Source organism: Nestor notabilis, unplaced genomic scaffold (genome assembly GCF_000696875.1).
Source record: "Nestor notabilis isolate BGI_N333 unplaced genomic scaffold, ASM69687v1 scaffold6582, whole genome shotgun sequence".
NCBI lineage: Eukaryota > Metazoa > Chordata > Aves > Psittaciformes > Psittacidae > Nestor > Nestor notabilis.
The window spans coordinates 91,753-111,904 of NW_009916876.1; the positions used below are offsets into that span (position 1 = coordinate 91,753).

The 20,152-nt window shown below is 42.1% G+C and overlaps 1 protein-coding gene across 1 annotated transcript in view; it reads right to left on the reverse strand.

The window, feature by feature from the left end:
• The window catches only part of LOC104413721 (transmembrane protein 2-like), a gene marked incomplete at its 5' end in the record, with an annotated part of 48,474 nt that extends 28,457 nt beyond the window's left edge, over window positions 1-20,017 (reverse strand). The window contains 13 exons of the mRNA XM_010024794.1: window positions 184-399; window positions 5,598-5,775; window positions 7,611-7,763; window positions 8,590-8,625; window positions 8,746-8,877; window positions 10,232-10,317; window positions 11,318-11,446; window positions 12,071-12,140; window positions 13,721-13,926; window positions 17,700-17,909; window positions 18,692-18,861; window positions 19,212-19,400; window positions 19,848-20,017. Of these exons, the coding sequence (XP_010023096.1) occupies window positions 184-399; window positions 5,598-5,775; window positions 7,611-7,763; window positions 8,590-8,625; window positions 8,746-8,877; window positions 10,232-10,317; window positions 11,318-11,446; window positions 12,071-12,140; window positions 13,721-13,926; window positions 17,700-17,909; window positions 18,692-18,861; window positions 19,212-19,400; window positions 19,848-20,017 (1,945 nt within the window). The remainder of the gene's footprint in view (window positions 1-183; window positions 400-5,597; window positions 5,776-7,610; window positions 7,764-8,589; window positions 8,626-8,745; window positions 8,878-10,231; window positions 10,318-11,317; window positions 11,447-12,070; window positions 12,141-13,720; window positions 13,927-17,699; window positions 17,910-18,691; window positions 18,862-19,211; window positions 19,401-19,847) is intronic.
• Window positions 20,018-20,152: the final 135 nt, after the last annotated feature.

Here is a 20,152-nt window from a genome sequence, read left to right on the forward strand (position 1 = left end):
GCTTTACTGAGTCCTTGGAGTTAGGCAGATAACACTCAGAAGAGTAAACTTATACCCAATTTATTATTCACCTCCCACCCTATGGAGTGTTGAATAGGCTTCACTCCATCACCTCTCAGCAGACTGTATGGCAACACCCACCCAACACACCCAGTGATGATGCCTGCAGCCACCCCCAATTACCTGTGCGAATTTCCCAGTACACATCACCCCGTTCCAGCATGGGACAGTGAGACACCCGGGATGACGCAGCAAGTAGTTGTCCGCTCTGCCTATGAAAGTGTCCGGGTACCCTGTCACCGAGCCATCCAGATCATGGAAGATAGACGTTTTGTCACCATCATTGTCATTGTTTCCAAACCACTGGCCTGATCTGCCAAAAAACACTTTCAGTCCAACCTAGCAGGAGAAAATAAGAAGAAACTGGTTAGCTCTAAGTAAGGACTTGGGTTTGCAGGGTTTTAACAGCCAAAACAGCAATACAGCTAGAACTAGAAAGTAAACAGTTTTGTTTTGTCTATTTAGAAAAATTCCCAAATGTATTGGCTTTCCCCCTTGTTTCTTAATCCCAGGAGATATTTCTGCAAAAATGAGACTTTTGATTCTTTGAAATGCAGCCGCACAACTATGTATTCCTTGAAATCACACAGCAATAAATCATGGAGTGGCAAAAGGAAGGGGATGACTCAAAAGGTAGGGAAGTACGTAATCTTCTGAAACTTACTGAGGACTGTCACAGCTGAAACAAAACCTACTAGATATTTGGTGAATTTTCTCATATATTTTCAATGGCTGTTCTAAGCGATTCTGAAGGCCATTGTTTTCTAATTGTTCCTCCTAAAACCTTATAAAACTCATAAGAGTGACAGCAATTCTCAGAATTGGCTTTTGTAAGCATTTTAATATTTTCCCTGAAGAATTTATTTTTTTAGGGAAGGGAAATAACAGGAAGCAGCATTATCATCATATGCATAGCTCTGTTACCAAGATTTTTCAGTAGCTAAGTAAAAGAATCTGTCCTGATACGAAATCCAGCAAAACAAGGAAAATGTAGATGTTCAGCAAAAAAGCATGGAATATTTTATGTCTGCAGATAAAATTAGTACAGTGTGTGATAATTAAGTTCAGAAGTAATCAAGAAAATAATTATTCCAGGTCAAGCACTCTGAATCTTGCAGCAATGTGTGTAAAAGCAGACAGCATAAATAGCAACTGGATCACTCTGACTCAGAAGACTCTGATTTGTTCCATTTAGCCCAACTCATTTTAATTGGACTGTGCAAATGAGTGAGAATTAGGGTCAGCAGGATTAGGCTGCAAGTTTACAAAGGGCTTTAAAGGCTTTATTTTAACAAAAATAAACAGAACAGCTTAGGAGAATACAAGGGTCATTATGATTCTGAGATAGATGGAAAGTCCCATTGGCTTAACAAGAATGACCACTGCAGCAACAACTACTTGCAGAATAAAAGTCTTTCTTTATTACTTAAAATTAAATTAGAGACTAGAACCATTTTTCTGCCACCTTCTTGTCTGAATATGAGTCTCATAAACAAACACCTGAAGCAGTCTCATTTAAAGGAGGCTCAAATGCTTGGAAATCTAATGTGTATTTTTAAGTTATTTAAAACCTTTTCTTACTCAAAAATTTTTGCTCAAGAGGTTATTTGGCAAAGTAAAAGGATCCCAAAAGATGGGGTGGTTTTTTTTATTTTATTTTGATTTATAAAAGAAGAGATATTAAATAAAATGTAAGCACTGTGCTGCAGCTCAAAGTTCCATTATAAATACTTTGTGACAGTACACAAAGTTGGGAGTTCAGTATGAAAAAGGGTACTTCACTGCAGGGAACAGTCAGCTGTACTTCAAAACAAACTAAAGCACAGCCAGTCCTGCTTACATTTGATTAACACTCAGTGTTTCCATCTAGCAGCAGACAGCTTTGCTGCTAAAGCTAATCTGATTTCTAACATTCTCCTCTAAAAAGTCTGAAAATTAGAAACAAAACGCAAGTGTTAATGAGCAGTGTCACGTCTTTGGTAAGTCTCAAGGTTACCTCACTGTGGTACAGTGTGGGATAGAGGTGCACTGAGTTTGCAGTTACAGCAGTGGCGATACACATTTTTTTCTAAGTGAACACACATGAGCAAAGGCTCAGCTCATCAGGTATGTCCATGAGGAGCTAGGAATGAGCTAGAAGAGAGTGCAGAGACAGGTCATGTCTAGCTACCACAGTATTATTCAGACACTTAATTTTCGTTAGGTGTGGACTACCTGGGAGTGGTATGGTACAAAGGTTACTTGAATTACCTGTCTGAAGCCTGACAGGGAGATGATGGTTATAGGAGTACGTAATCTCTTAGGAATATGCTAACTCAACCTGTCCAAAGGCAGCACACCTAACACACCTGCAGTGTAGTCCTGAAGTCTGCAGTGGAAAACGCTTTCTATATTAAAAATTACTAACATACTGGCAAACATCACAGTAAATTGCAACAGCTTCTAAAATTCAAGTGTTGCCACAAGCTGCCAACAAAAGCTACATCACTGTATCACTGTTATCATTTTAAGGAAACTTTCATCCAGTGTGAATCTTCCTCTATTTTACTACCCAGGGACTCTGCCCTCATTAGCATGGCTTTTACTCTGCTGGAGTGATGCAAGTCCTCACCCTGCCAAGTTCCCTTCAGTCAGGAGTCTCTTTAGGGTTGGTTTTGGGTTTTCTTCCTGGGTTTTGGGGTTTGGGTTTTAAGGGGATAACAGACTTGCCCCTTAAATGAGTGACTACTTTTCTTTTTCCCATCATGAACTGTTAGCAAACTTTTGCTTTGACGCAGAAACCGAGCACTAAGACAACACAGGCTAAACATAGTAAAGGCAACATTAGGAAGAGGACATCTCTTAGCTAGGCAGGACTGGAATCCCACGGGAATCGCTAGACCATAGCCAGGAAACAGTGCTGGCCCCTCTGAGCTCTCCTGGGGACCGCAAACCCACCCAACACAGACCGCTGGGATTACTTTGGCACAAGTAATTTCAAAGGCGCCATAGTGTTGACACAGCTAGGAGTAGAAAAGTCTTGAATCCACTGGCTTCAGGCAAAAAATAACCAGAGAGAATACTAACAATGGATACGAATAGGACAGTTTATGAATCTTCTGTACCTCCTGAGGTGGCCTTGTTCATGGGAGACCAAAAGGCCATGTACAACCTTTTGCTCCTCACCTCACTCTATGGGAGCTGTGCAGCAACAGGACGGAAGGATGAATAGGTTGCTATTTTATGACTAAAAGGAGATATGTCAGGTCTTCTTAAGAAAAGATGCACAAGTGTCCTGTTTGGGCATGGCTCAGTTCTGGGCTGGGGCTATCTACTTTGAGCTCTTCCAAGTCCTACTGGCTGATACTAACAAGATCTACAGAAGACACCAGCCCATGAGGCATGTCCTCATCTGGATTAAGACCAACTACTGCTTCCACTGCTTTTAATTAACTTTTTAAAAGCACCCTTTTCAAAACAAAAAAAACCAAGCCTACCAATAATGCTGTTATTGATAAATGCACAGAAATCTTCATATGTGAGATTTAGGATTATCAATGAAAAGGCAGCTAGAATACTTTTTGTGGAGCACAATGTTTAGGTCTTCTGTTCTCCTTGACTCTTATTTTTATGCTGGAATTAAATAAGAACTGACTGCCTTTATTATTTTGTTGTCTAACCAATCTGCTGATTAGTCTGATAACTTATACAATTATTCCTCCAGCATGACTAATAGTTTTGTCATCCCTATATAACTTGTGGTAATGTTTAATTTCTTCCTAAAAAACAACTGTAAAATGATTGTCCTTTAGGGAATTAGTACCTAGCTACACTTTAAAAAGTCATAAAATGAACCCTGGAAACAGAATATTAATTACAACACCCTACAAGCTCTACCCTAACTAGTCAAAGACATGTTGTCCTATATAGCAATTAGCAACAAAACAATAGACGAACCATGGTCCTTCAAGTCTGAAATAAGATTTAGCACATCTGGGTTCAATCCAGATGAAACAGAATCAAAGTGAAAAGTGATGAGACACAGGTGGTTACAATCATAAATGGGTTTTAAGTTGGCAAAATACCAACTTCAGAAACATATTTCTTGGAAATGTACATACAATAAATAATTATTGGGATAATGACATTAGGTTTTTTGTAATAAGTTGATACTCTACTATTCTAATTTGCTTTGCAGAAGTATTCAGTAAGTCTTCTGCCCATTTTTACTTTGAAAACCTCAGATCTTAAAGGTGTTGCTGTACTGAACTGCCTCTCAAACAAAAAATGCTGGGATATTTAACAGGCTCATTGGCTTCAAACAGCGCAACTGTGCTAAAGAGACACATCTTTAGACGTTCAAGATGTAATTATTCCTTTGCTAATGCTCACACGTATCATCTGCCTGAAGCCATTCTGTCGGACGGAGTTCTATGGCTATTACTGGAGGAAAATTTCCATTCTCTTCCATTCCACTGATCGAACTTTCTCATCATATGTTTTTCTCCAAGTGCCCCTCCCCAGTTCCAGGTTGATTTTCTCATTCATGTTCCCCATGACCATCTTATAACCATGTCCCCAAGGGAGGACATAAAGAAGGTATATCAAATTAAGCCTTTATTCTTGCTCCAAACCTCCCTAAAGCATCTAACGTAACTAAGATCTCTTTACTGAAATGCACAGGAACTGTGTTTTCTATAGAGGAGCAGTGAAGTTACTGCACTCAAAAAAACCCTTTCATGAGATACCCTTCTGCTGTTGGTCTGTGTGCACCAGAGAGGGGACAGACAAAGTACCTGCTTACCAGAGGGAGTTATACTGGTCAATCCTACAGCAATGGAAATTTTCCTCAAGATAAAGCCAAACCTCAAGCTAAAGTTACTACAATTCATTAACATCGTAATAGGCATGGACCTTGTTTGAAAAAAACTAAAGAGAGTTTATAATCCCTCAGAGAGAGCCAGGTGGAAACTATAATTTCCCAGGGCCAGGATCCCTGTAGGAATGCAGGACAAGGAGTGGAATTGGTCAGAATCCCACAGCTCCTACCAAGGCAGAGATACAGAGCCCCATTCTGCTGTCACTCCTCAAGGGAAGTTGTGCTCAACAGGAATTTCACTGCTGACCCCAGAAACTGGGTCATGTTTTTCCTTCTAAGTGCATTTTCTATTTCTGTATAAGAATTCTACTGCAGCTTACTGTCTTCTGGCATCTCAATTGTGTCCCTCTCAATCAGGACACCTCAACAGGTCCTTCGCACATGTGAGCTGGTAATGCTGCACCAGTGTTCTGGCTCTTATGGTTACAAGGTGAAGCCTTCCTCTAATGCAGATTATTTTATGTATATCTGCCCAACCATAATATACCATCACATTTTACTGGCTTATAAATAAGCTTCATTTTAAAAAAAAGGTGTTGCAAAATGAACTGGTGGTACGCACCAATGTAACATGGACCACTGCTTGGAAATCCCTGCTCTAGGACAGACCTCTTACCACTTCTAAAATCTTCAGAAACTTGCACATCTAACAGCACATATTTCTGCTTTTCTTACTTACACTCTTCTCCATCAGGATCTGTGACACATTATTCTGGGGGCTTATCTGCCAGGAGTTTTTCATGAAGAACCCAATGGCACTTGAGTATCTGTCAACAGTCGGAGTGAACTTCTTGAAAGTGCACTTTGCCATCCTGACAGGCCCATCATAAATCTGGAATCCACGAATAGGGAATGTCCTGTGAGATTTAAAAACAAGCACAGCCCTGTGTGAAAAGCTTGGGCAAACTCTGAGTCCTCCTGAAAGCACAGAGATATTAACAAGTAGTTAAACCACCTTTTCTTTCACAAAACTGCAATCTGCTCACTCATCACACAGTTAATGAAAGATGAAACTCTGCTGAACATCCTCTACAAGGTAAGGCTCAAGTGCCAAAAAAAAGACTCATAAGCTTGCCTAAGACTTGTAACCTGGGGTAAAGCAGTTCAAAAACCTTGTTCCCAGCCATCCTGGAGCTCATCACTACCAGGAAGACCCAAAAGCTGTGTGGCAGCATTGCCATCAGGTTCCTGTTCCAGGGCAGACAGGTTTCTCAGGGAAGTACCAGCATGACTTAAAGAATTGTACCAGTCAGACTCCTTGGAGGCAAGTGTCTCCTTGGAAGCAAGTGCCAAATGGTGCAGCAGTTTCTCCTCTCCATACAAGACATTTCACACAAGGTCCATAAGACCTAGTACACAGCATTTCATGCAGAAAAGCTATTACTGAAGTATCAGTCCATGGATGTGTTGTCAAGACATCAGTGTTAAAGGAGAGACCACTGGAGTCACAGGTAAGGACCTGCCCTTTCCATGGTTTGTTTCAGGAAGGTGCCAAGTTTTGTCTGGCCCTGGCTGCGTTTGATTAAAGGGTGGCCTGCACCAGCTCCACAGATGGCAGTGAAGCTGGCTAGTAGCAGCTTGGAAGGGTAGGCGAATGCCTACTGAGTCCAGAAAGAGTTGTTCAGACACAGAAAGTGGGCACACAGGCTCTTTGGGGTCACCAAGGCCCAGATTTTCCCCCCAGCCCTGATGTTTTCCTTACTCGTTGGCTCCAGAGATCCAGAAACACTTTGCCAGTTGAAAACACCAGGTACAAATAGTGTTTCTTGACCATATAATTCCTCTTCAATTTCAAGATCTGTTATCTCAGTAGTTGGATTTGGTACAACCCCTACATCCCATTTTGCACTATGGTGTAATGCAAGGATAGGTATCGGACATTTGGACATACTCCTTTTCAAGAGTACATTGCTTAACAATATGATTAGAACTTGTTTGTACTGCAAAGGACCTTTTTTTGCAATGCAATTAAAATAACAACACTGATTATAAGTGAAGATAGCTCTGATTATGCTTGCTGTCCTTCACAGATCCCACTCCTGCGTCACTTATGGCTGAGACATTATAGTCAGGGCTGTGTGCATGACACATATGCTGAGTATTATTAATTTTATATTCCTCACAGAGGGTTTAATAATTGGTGACCATCACCAAAAACATGATGAAAGTAGAATTTAGGCTTGGGGAAGCACAACTTGCTATGGGGAAGTGGGTAGGGACCGTGGTTGCTAAACAGGAGGCTGTGCTGCTATCAAAATACAAAATAACATACAGCTACTGAAAGAGAAGTAAGATGCAATAATGACAAAAGGTTTCTCCTTTGTCGAATCAGCCATGTTTGCCCAGCTACACCGGCAGGAGGGATGATGGCTTGGTGTACAGGAGCTGCTCCATCAGCTTCATGCTGCGCTGCTGAAGCACTACAGAAAAGCCATTTGGTATCTTTCAGATTCTCTAATCCATTCTCCAGTCACTAATAAATTAAGCAGAAAATGAAATCAAATACATTCAGGCGAGAATGCGCTCAAGCTGTTGGCCTGAAAAATGAGTTTATTTGGATGCTTATTATTTCTGGCCTGTACAATGATTTAAACATCCGGTATAAATTACTTATTGGTAGTCACACTCATTCCTGAGGCTTTTCTTCTAGCTTATGTTCACGCCAAGAAGAAATGGCAAAAGAAAAACTTACTTGTTTCTGGGTAGTGTTCTGTATTCCCCATTTGCCCCTTTTCCCCAGTAGCTGTTTTGGCCTCCCTGGGACCCAAAATTGCTGCTTTCTCCAACAAAAATGGAGCGTGTCACCTCCAGGCTGGAGCCTTCGTCTGTCGGGAAAGTCCCATCACTACAAGAAAAGATACACCAGGCAACTATGCAGCACTGCACAAACGAGGAATTAACATTTTTAATTACACCACAGACACAGTAAATTTTCTTCTTTAATTTGTAAAAAAAACTTGCATTCACTGGTATAAGGCTGTTTTAAAATCTCTTTAGAAACCAGCAAGTTAGTACTGAGGTAGCTTAGCACTCAGGCATCAGTATTAGAGGTAACTTAGCCTGGGTAACACTAGCTCTACTCTCTCTATATATATATGTAATTGCTCTATACCAAGTTGCTTTATAAATTTTTAGCTATATCCCTGAAACAAGAGCCAAATATCACTGACTCTCATTGCCTGTGGTGGGCTTTGGATATGCTTTGTGTCTGCAGATCTTTTGCAAGAGGGTTGCAAACAGGAGCATCAGGAGCGTGGCAGACACCAGCAGAGAAGGCAGGAGACCTGCTGTGCCACCACATGGGACCATCCCAGCCACCCTACCCCACCAGCACACGAGCTACAGGCAATGCTGCTCTACTGGAATAGAGCAGATGAAAAGCCTCCCCAAACGCAGAGCCAGATGTTTAGTCTACTGGTCAGGACCTACCGCCCAAAAGGAAATATTCAGCAATTACCATGTATTCCCCAGACATGCTGAGGCGAAGAGAATGAAAGGCTAAATTGCCCCTCGTATGAATGGCTGCCCAGGGAAGACTTGATGTGGTCTGGGAGGGAAATGTGAGGTTTCTTGTGTCTTACAGTAATTGCCAGGGGGGTGTCTCGGCTTCCATTCTTCAACCTGTTATATTGAGGGGAAAAATGGGAAGAAGGTCCATTTAAAGAAATTACCTTGCCAGAGTGAGTCCAATTCCATTGTCTGAAAACCTGCGACAGAAGAAACACAGAGGTGTAAATGATGAGGAATGTCTGCAGTGAGTTTGGCCTACAGATCTATTTATGTCTGCCAGGAGGGGAACAATATAACACGTAGTTAAAGTAACCTACCCCGAGTTGCAGAAAATAATATCGCCGCCCCTGGCCCAGGCCCCATGGTCATTATTTTTAAAAGCAATAAGACCATCAATCACAGCAGGAACTCGCGGCTTTTCAGGATCAGCATCTTGATGTGGGCGAAACCTGAAGCAAGGAGCTTAGTTAATGCAGCACAGGAGACATGGGAATCAGCGTCAGACAGAGGAGGTTGTGCCTGGCAGACTTTGTTTGGCTTCCACGTATCAGTATGATGGGCCTAAAGAGGTGAATGCCCTGGGTCAGAGTCAGGCTAATAGCTTGATTCCATTTCTGTGCTTTGGTACAAAGCAGAAAACAAGAAGCACTGATAAAGGTGAAATTCTGGCATCAGTGAAATCAACAAGTGATTTCTCACTAGACTTCAACAGGCCCACATCTACTCCCTAATTTGATCCAGTGTGATTCAGAGGCATGGAAAACATTCTTCCCAAGTCACTTGGGTCCTTTTGTAATTGTCTTTACAAGGTCCATTGAGAATCCCTGGGTCGATGTTAGAAAATCAATTAGGCACTTTCAAGAATCTCATTCAGCAAAGATAATGGAGTAATTGAAGCTGCTTTCCTTGCATGTACAGACCAGACCTCCGTATGCTTCTGTGTCTGCTGAAAGAGAAGCCATGATATAAAAATAGGATTCACCCTGGGAACTGGGAGCTTCTCAATTACTTGCAGGCTGTTTCTTGCCACACTGGCTATTAATGGTAGATTTGTGCTGTGTTTGGAAAAATATCATCATTGCTTTTTCTGAGTCTGCCCTCACCTCCTACTTCTTCCGGCTGCTGTACTAGGGAACGTGTCTCCTCAGTGCCCAAGGGGATGACCCTGGCAGGGAAGTCTCACAAAGGGACACAAAGTCACCCTTTCAGCCATATGGAAGCATCATATGAGGCATTGATACAAGATGATGGAGGAAAAAAGCCAAAGCTCAACCAGGACCAGTGCCCGATTTCTGCCACAGCCTCCTCACACAGACCCATAGGGCGGCAGTGAGTGAGAAAATGGCCTTAATTTACCTCCTTCCACACTGTGAAAGGAAGCTCAGAGATCTTAAAGCAGCTGACAGAAAGCTTTCAGGCTACTTGACTTTCCTCATCAATCCTAGACCAGACTCAGCAGTCTCTTCCATCATCATTCAGATGTAAGTTCTTTTAAGCAATTAATAAGAAATGCTGGCGATTACAAACCCGCTAATGGACTAATGGGATCTGGATCCCCTTCCATATGCTTCACTGTTTAGTCCTCATAACCCCAAGTGTATGTGTATCATTTTTTGGTCCACACTAACACAAACAATTAAGTGCATAGCTATGAAGTATTTGCCTCTGCACATTAGAGATAGCTTGTGTGTTTTCTTCAGATGCTCCAGCCATAATGAGCCACTAATGATCTGCTAAATACAGTGCAGAAGCCAAGAAGCAATACAACCATCCAAAATCCTTAGCCATACAACATGTGCTTACCTGGCATTATCGACAGTGAGATACTCTCTGGGATCTTCAGCGTTGGCTCTCGTTGTCTTTACTCCTTTTCCAATAAACAAACCGGCCTGAAAACGCACACGCCTCCGATTATTTTAACAGAAACCTGAGATCCCAGATTTTTATCAAAGAATATGGGCAGCCAGTGCATGAAAACACAGCAAGCGCCTGCAGCCTGGGCTTTCTCTTCCCTTTCGGTGTCACTTGGCACTGCTCAGCGTGACATTAGCATAGGATGTAGCACGCTGAAGTCAGGACAGAGCCTACCCTGCCATATGTTACACATCAGCATCATGGGCTGTCTTCTGACCCAAAGCAAGGCACTGAACTCCCACTCTCTCCCTCTCCCTTGCAGAAAGCAATAAGGAACTTTGCCAAGCTCTTGATAACTTCTTGGAAAAAGTGTGTTGTTAAGAATTAAGATTTTAAATAAAGAGTGACGAGTCTCTCAATAGTCAAAAGAGAACATGAGCTGCTGTGGCCAACCTCAAGGCTTAGGGCAAGAGCAGCAGCTGTCATGGACCAAATTGACACAGAACAGCACTGATTTCAATCTGGAATCCTGAGAAATAAGTTAAAATGCTCTTTATAGATTACAGGTTACATTTTCATGTCAACAGTGTATTTGGGGGAGAAAGTGTTTTCCTTGGAATTACCCTTGAATTTTGGGTCTTATTTCTAAAAGGTGATGAGCAGGCCCTGGCATAAATGACTTCTGCTCATCCCCCTATGCCCTTGCACCACTGTGGCAAACGGTAGTGCTCAGTGCCCTGCTTGTCATTCCTTAAATCTCACTTAGTAGTAGGTGTACCCACGGCCTGGGCTCATCCCCTCTGATACAGGCACCAAAGTGAAGTGCCTGAAACAAGACCCCCATTCTGCTCAGCTCCCTCTTTGATCATTAGAAAGAGCATCACCCCCAAAAGTTAACTGTGTCTTGATATAGTGTTAAAAGACCTTTATGAAAACATAATACACCCATGATCATCTGATTTCAGAGCACCACACACAGTCAGCCCCAGGCCATACAATTATATTGATAGAAACATATAAAAACCATTCACATGCCTTGAAATTGGAGTGGACTCTGTTGTTGTAAAATACTCCCAAGGGTGTATATTCAGCCTGTCCCTCTGGATATTGCCCCTCGGACTGTCCAGTGGGAACCCGGTGGAAGATGTACCATATCCCGACATCCTAAAAGACAAAGGGAGGTCTGAGAAATGGGACACTGCAATTAATGACACAGGTTATCCTGCAGATTTAGAGTTTCCACTATGCTGGCCAGATTTCTGACCTGAGCCTGCCAAACATTCGAGTCCCAGAGGGGACACACTAGCCCATACTCTTTAAACCTCCCAACTAATCCTTTGGCATGCACAGTGGGTCCTTGGGGTTTAAAAATGCATATATGTTGTGGGTAAAACTCAGATGGTTTATTAGAAAACATAACCTTCTCCATACAGGCACATTAAACAAGCATGATTTGCAGAAACATCAAAGATAAAAAAAAAGGAGAGAGTATATATTTATAAATACACATACAAAATTTTATTGAGCTTTTAACTATTAACTACTAATAAAAATCAACATTTGCTAAGAGACATCTCACACCATTCCCAGCCACAGTTGTGAGAGATATCAGTATGAGAACTGTAGGCAAATACTTGTTCTTAATAGAGACAAAGGTTGCAGAAATACATATCCCAATTTTACGATGGCTTACTAAACGGTCATTGTCCTCATGCTAATGACATCTATAAAAGTAGACTATATGGGAACTAGAGGCAAAGCACAGCTCTTGCCATTAAATGATTTTACCTGAGCACCAGCTGCTGCATTCTCTATTAAGTTGTTGTTTGGATTTGCAATCCAGAATGTGCTGACAGCCCTGAAAAATCAAAATCAAAATGATCCTAAGCAGTTACCAAACAGGAAGGGATACATTTTCATAGCACTGCACTGGACTTGAGCCACAACTCTCCTATTGACTTTAAAACTCCACACAACCTTTTAATGATTCTCTTTAAGGAAAAGAAATCATCTAGTAATGACAGATATGTTCGTTTCTGGAGCCACACACTGAACCTTCTGTAAATTATATGAGACTGTTAACACAAAATCCATGCTCTGTTAAATGCAGCTGAAGGGAAGCCCAATGTCTTTTTTTTTTTTTCCTTATTACTATTTTTTTATTTTTTTAAGTCAAGCAGCTTTGTAAAATGGCTGAAAAGTGAACTTCAGGGGCAATGGCAGGAGGTAGGGGATTGTCTATGGACTTTATGAAGCTTCTACGTGGAAAACTAAACAAATGTCCATGCAAACCACAAATGGCTCGTTAAGCAGGAGATTAAGGACACATTATTTTGATGTTTGTTCAAATAAGGAGTGTTTGCTACAGAGGGAAGATGAGCATTGCACAAACAGAAGCCAGATACAGCTACGAAAACACGGTCATCTGTTGGCTTGCTTTATTTGATAACATCTTTTGCAGTAATAAAGACCACATGTAAAAACACTGTAAACCTTTTCTCATGACCGTACTAATTAATCTGATAATTCTAAGCAGAAGATCTCAATCGTATTTTATCCACATTAGCCATTATGCAATCAAGAATCTACACTCCTTTGTATTAATAGAACCACAAAATAGGCGCAAAATAAGCCTGTATTAACCATACCAGCAACCTTAGCACTTCAGTGACAATAACGGTAATTAAGTTGGATTATTTACATAAATTAGAATAAGTTTGGCTACTACATCCTTTTCCAGAAAACATGAAAATACAAATTTCCTTGGCTAAACTGGGTTCTTGCTTGCAAACACTCGCCTAGGTCCCTGAGTGCCTGTGTTCTAGCTCATCAGCCTCCAAAATAGAAGCTAACTTTGGTCAGCTATATTAGGATATTGTTTATTGTTAAATGACACTCCCTGTAGTTTAGGCTAATCTCTGCATTCTCATTAAATCTCTTGAGGTACTCTAGATATTCATGTACTCATGTACTATTGACCGATTTATTCTAGATGCCCCAGCCTTGATTCAGCCCTGGTGAAACAAGGCAAAAATTCCCTTGGTAGTAAGTGATATTTTTGCCAGCCTGTACCAGGGCTGGGCTGAAGAAACTTGCATTTTTCAGACAGATTTCATGCAGCATTCAACATCCAACTTAAAAATAATTGAAAGAGGTTCAGAAATGAGCAAAGAGCTCTAATATATTATGACTCCTAGGAAACACCGACAGGACTAACCAGCAGCAAATATCCTTGCTTAGGATTCACGCAGGTGTTAACAGATATCGTCACAAGCAAAACACGGTAAAGAAGCTAAAACACTTTAAAATGAGAAATGGTAGAAAAAGCCACAATTTTTCATTTAATATCAAACAGCCCCTTTCAAAAGTTTCTCCGCAGCATTCTTTGGGACCCAGCTATAAAGAACAAAACCTGACTACAGCCCCTGGAATACTTACATGCAGTCGGTGCTCGGCACAGGAACATAATTCCTGTAGACGTGGCTGCGGATGGCGAGGCACATCACCTCGCTGCGATCCGAAGGCAGGATCGTCCCTGGCCTTGTGAGGAGGCCCAAGTTGTGATAGAACGTATTGCGCTGCTCTGTCCCGTCTTCCAGGAAGAAGCAGTGCCCCAGAGTGTCATAGCCAATGGTGTCTTTGACCTGGGAAGAAGTATACAGGCCATCAACTGCAATGCTAACAGCAGGAGGAACTGTAACAGATGTGCTTTGCTTATCAATAAATGCCCAAAACGCACGTGGAGTGGTTTTGCCACCCCCCTGCCCAGAGAGCAGTGCATAGGCAGCAGTCCTGGAGCTAAGCCAGGCTACACTCAGAACTTCAGACTGACCTTCTTATACAGTGAAACTGCTCTTAAAATTATGCTGGGAAAGATCATATGCATAATTAAAGGAAAACTGCAAAATACTGGATTTAAAACTGCCTTCAGCTCTAAGAAATAATATTTGATTCAGTGTCATGGAGTAAATATCTGAATAAAGACAAGTATGCCTTGCATGATAAACCAACAGGTTAGGATGGTTAATGTAGACATTTTTTCATGAGCTGCAACACTTCCCAAATAAAATAAGAAATTCTTTAAAATGCACCATGTGAAGTAATTTATATTAACGAGATTTCTGCTCTTTCTCCACTCTCAGAAGGTGCAGGGCCACTTCATTCCTGTAATGATCAGCTTGGGCAGAGATGGTATTTTACTGTTTCAGTCTATTTAATATTAATTGACATGCAGAGGGATATTGCATTAAACCCTAATTTGACCAAGAGGACTTAGCACAAGCCTCCTTTGATGTACAGTCTTATGAAGATAAAAATTCAGAAATCCTTCTTTTAAATGTAAATACTAAATCAGGCTAGTTAAAATACCACCAATTTGTTACTAAATCTTACTGGAACCTTAACTTTGTACTCAAATAATCCCTGTTAGCATATTTATTCACTCTTCAGGCATACAAAATTCCTGTTGACGTCAGAGTTATGTCTGTGTAAGACTGCAAGATTAACTAATATTAACCTACATGGTTATTTCTGTATACTTGAGGGATACTTGAATTAAATCCAGATTAATACCCTGGGATTTCCCCTTAATAGGCTGCAACTGTACATAACATCTGGAGTTACAAACAGTATAGTTCCCATAGATATAGCTCTACTGGATTTCATTGTTTTCTTGGCAGTCACCCCTCAAACTTGTAATCTGCTGCTCTTGTTTCTGCCTTGATGAGGTGTTCAAGAGAGTTAAAAATAAGGCACAACACAGCCAGGTACCCAACCGCTAACTGATAGAGTTTGGGAAATCCACTGAGACCCTGCACACAGGTACAGCGGCTTGAAGTGAGCTACTAGGAGGATAACAGAGAACCTAAATGTAGTGATGCTGACATGTCCCTACCAGCTTGGAAATACAGATAGGAAATGGATTTAGATAAAAATGCAAGTGTCCTTGCCAGCTGCTAAGAACAGCAAGCCTGGCTACTTCAACCCTTCCAAAAGACAGGCAGAAGCTGCTAAGGAGGCCGCAGAAGACTGTTTTTGGAGAGAAACTGTAACAGCAAACTGCTTGCTGTTTCAGAGAACATTTCAATTGTAGAGCTTCATTCTGCTGAATTTAGCTGAAGTTTGGCTAATCTGTGCTTTAGCCAGCTGCATTAAAAACCCGCCTTGCATCCAAAACCAGATTTTAGCTTGGATTAATTAATATGATTAGTCACAGCTTTGGAATCGTGTGGCAGCTCTGGAAGTTTGCATACATGAAACTGTATTGATCACTCTCCTAATCAGAAATAACGTAATTTAAAGATCACTTACATTTGAACGAAAGATAAGGTCCATGCCACTACATCAAAACCCCAACAACTGATCAATTCTGGCGTATCACAGGTAGGAACTACATGCTTGGAAACAAGCCCACCTGTGGCACCATGACAGTGGCATATTACTGTATGTGACAGCACGAAACACTGTCCACAACACAGGTGACAACCCCGCTGGTGTGTCCAACACTGGATGATTAAGGTAACTCTACACACTGAATTATAAATAGTTCAGCAACACAATATAAGTGACCTTTATGTGCTGCAACGTTAGACATGAAGGACTACAGTAGTCAGTGTACGTATGACGTGTGCCAGGGCAGTGAAAGGCATGTCACTGCCTGCTTCCCACCGCAGTGGGTAACCCAAGCTGCTGCACTGCGGCGCAAGCCTGGCACATGGGAGCAGCAGATGGGAGAAGGGCCTTGCAGACAGCATTGCGTGACCCGTACACAGCACAGCACAAACCACAGCACTCCAGTAATGTACGTCTAAAATTACATCCTCTAAACCCTCAGGACAGGAGTGAGATAAACCCACCTATCTGGTTTATGCTGCCTCAAGGGCTGAAGTTTCATAATATGATGCTAAATCCGGTACCCATCTATGTTATTTAACTGCCTTGCTCTGATACACATGCTCTTCTCTGGAACTGCAATTTATTATAATTTATTTCAAAGCAAGGCTTTTTATTACATTTTAATTATTCTTTATCTTAATGGCTGTATCAAAACCACATGATTATTCCACAGGATCACATATTTAACCTTTACTATAAAACCTGTTCACTGATTCATGGACCCAAAGCCCTCAGTGGTCACATGCTGCGGGGCTGGATCTCACACTTGTATTCTTGATCTCACAGCTACTGCATCCCACACATACTGATGAACCCTTGACAACCTCACTTTTGATAAAGTCCAAGTCCGTACACTATTCTTCTCAGGACCACATTAGCATAAGGCTTAAGTTTTCATCCCTGGCAGATTCCTTTAACTCCAGAAGTTTAATACCAATGGGAGGAGAGAGGGAGTTAAACTACAACCTCACCCACTGGGCAAGTCTCCTACCACCTAAAGGCTCTGTATACAAAAGCAGGCTCTACAGTCAAAGCAAATCACATATATAAGAAGGCAATCAATAATTTTGAGTGATCTCAACAATACAAGTGCAATTCAGGATACATGAAAACTGGGACTGGGCTATCCATGTCCCAGTTACGCAAGTCCAGCATCACATTTTTGTGAATACATCCTTTTGGGAGGACCCTTTCACACAAGGGCCCCACCTGAGCACCTCTAACTCATGTCTTACACAGGTTTATGTCCTGGGTTGAGAAGAAGTGCTCAGGAAAAACAAAGGAGGTCATGGACAGTTCAGGGAGTGCCTCTGCCTCAGCTCACATCAGGTGAATGAGTAAATGCCCGCAGACACCAAAACACTGTTCAAGGTCCTGCAGAGCACACACCAACTGGATGTGTTGGGACTGGAGCAGGAATCTGTCTTTTCCAGCTGGGACACGTATGGCTTTTTAGGGGGTTTTTTGAGTTTCTCTCCACAATGCCCTTGCGAGGATCTATGTCAGAGCCAAGTTCCTGAGGTTTTTTCTGGCACTGAAGCAGACATTTGGGTCTGTCCCTCTCATATTTCATTCCTTTTGTCATGTGAATATCTTTGTATACATTTCACATTGCTCCGACTTGAACAATCCCTGTCTCTTTTTATCTCCTTTGCAAATTAAAGGCCCATTGCTTTAGTCAGGTCTGTTTAAAGTCCATTACTTTAATTTTAAATGAAAGTTCCTATCGTCACGATCTGTCCAGAATAACCATGTTAAAGATTTCACTATATCTCATCACACCTTTAATAATATTAATTAGGCAATACTAAGAACGTGAAATTCATTTCAAAGAGCTGCACCACAAGAGCAACAGTCCTAACCTGAACACCAATCAAATGAAGTTGACAAGTCGGGACATTTCTTGGGGAAAAGATGCCTTGTTTCAATATTCTGTTTTCTTTTTGCATCACAAATGGCTCTTGCTGTTTAGCAGTGCCTAAGCAAAGAAATGAACTCAGTACTAATAAAATATGTCTCCTACCAGAAGGCCATGAGTCCCATGTATGGCAACACACCTAGAGAAGCAGTGGTGGATAGCCAAGTTATCAAGGTATGTAGGGCGTTCATATCCTCCTCTCTCATCCACATCCTCAGCCAAGTGAAAATGCACAGGGTAACTGCCCAGGATTTGCTGCCCCATGTTTTTCAGTTCCACTCCTGACAAGTGAACGGAGCTAAAATTCCTTAGTATCTGTTGAGACAAATGCAGGCATTACAATAGAAACAGATGCAAAAAAGAAGACCACCTTTTTCCTCTCTCATTAGGCAATATGCTTGCAGAGTAACACAGGGCCTGATCCCAGAAGGAGGTGCCAGCTCCATGCTCTGGCTTGGAGTAGCATGCCAGAGGCTGCACACCTACAGGCATGGGGCTGCCAAGGACCAGCTGCCAAGCAGCATGTGCAGTGTTTAGCAACAGTGGTGTATGACAAGGGACTCCTGCCAGCTACAGAAAGGGGCAGCGATTACCACAAGGCTCTATTTCCTGGCAGCTTTATCTCTGTCAAGTGAGGTCAGACCTGCCCAGCTCCCTGCTTTCCACCGACAGATAAGTAATTCTACACAAAGCCCCTGCAACAGCAAGGCTTTGCACTTCCACCAAGAACACATGGGACAATCAAAAGGAGACAGAGCACAATAGGGTGAGACCCAGCACTTTTCTGTGCCATGAGGGGTGCAGGAAGCACAGTTCCTACAGCAACATCTTGTGAACTACCTAACTTCACACCAGACCCACCCACAGCAATGCCACTAAGGAATCCCCACTAACCCGGAAAAGGGTTTTGCATACGCAGTGAAGAAAATGGTACAGACTCATTGCAAGTCTAGTTTTGCAAAATTCCCTTCTTCGTAGGCAAGTATACTTTTCCCCCAAATACTACAGTAGTGTCATGCATTATATTGCTTGTTTTACAAACCAGGAAAGGAACTATCTGAAAACACCTGCAGGCACATGCATTAAAAATGACTCACTTTAATATGTCCTCCAAACGTATCAAAGGAGAAAAACTGGCATTGATTTTGTCCATAACAGGAGTCTTCCATTTCTCCTTGAATAAGTATATTTCTAGTCAGAAGGCCAACCTCTGCCCTCATATCGACGCCATCTATGACTTCTCCAATGTGAAGATAAAGTGGGCTGCCTGTGCAAATCAGAAACCTCTTTATTCAGGGTGAGCACTGCATCTTCATTACTGCCTTGTTCTAAGCAAATGCATACTTTTCATTGAAACAGTCACCAAAACTGGAGACATGCCCAGTTGTTAGTATCTGATCCCAGAGGAGATCAGCACTTCCCAGGCTTCTACAAAGAACTAAGGCCTCTGGTCAAGCTTTCAAGTCCCAATATAATATTAGAGGCTACACCTCTTACATGTGCCCATATGTTTATGGGACAAAATCTAGCTAAAAAAATAAGTAAATGCAGAATGCAAAAGACAAGACAATGTAAATATTTACCACAAATAAGTAACTTGATAAAAATATTTCATACCATCAATTTTCACTTGATTACTTTTACATTCAGGGCAAGGAAGGAGATTAAACTCTTCAGCCTGATGCATAGAATAATCTGTACTGGCAACAACGATCTGGTCACCAGGTAGCCAACTGCTAACCTCATCCACCAAATGGAGAATTATTCCATTGGATGCTTCCACTTTAAATCCATTATGAGGCACCCCTGAAAAATGAAGCAATCAATTATTTTTACAGTTGTACATAACACAATCATGCAATGAGCAGACAGCATATCAGTTTAATTTTTATGTAGGTAACTGGGTGTAATATAAGGGCTCTATCCATTAAATATGCCAGTGTCACCTCTTTGTAGGCAGCTGAAACATTACTTTGCATAGGTGTTAGCTTGGTCACCATCCACGCAGATAAGACTGTGGTATTAATATAGGCACCATCCCTGGCAGCGTTCAAGGCCAGGTTGGACGGGGCTTTGAGCAACCTGGTCTAGTGGAAGGCATCCCTGCCCGTGGCCAGGGCTTTAAGGTGCCTTCCAACCCAAATCATTTTATGATTCTGTGATTAGCATTGCACTCTTTGGATTCACAGCAGCCAGAAAAAGCAGAGCAAAGCAACAGAAAACAAGCAATTGTCAGGGCAGGGCAGACCGAACCTTTTATCCATCCGCTGAAAGCAGTAACAGTAAACCGGGTCCCGTCGTAGGTGAGGAATTCTCTTCGGGCTACTGCTAACCCCGTGGTTCCGCTCCCGTGGTACTCCCGTTTATCCTCTGCTGCAGAAGGCTGATCCCCTCCGAGGATCCCCACCAGCGCCCAGGGCTGCCTGAGGGAGCGGGAAGGAGCCGGTGGCACCCCGAACCCTCCATCCCCGAGGACCTCTGGCAGAAGGGGGGTGCGGGGCGGTATGTTCCTCCCTCTTCCCCCCGGTTCCCCCCTCTCCCCGCCCGCTCCGAGCCCC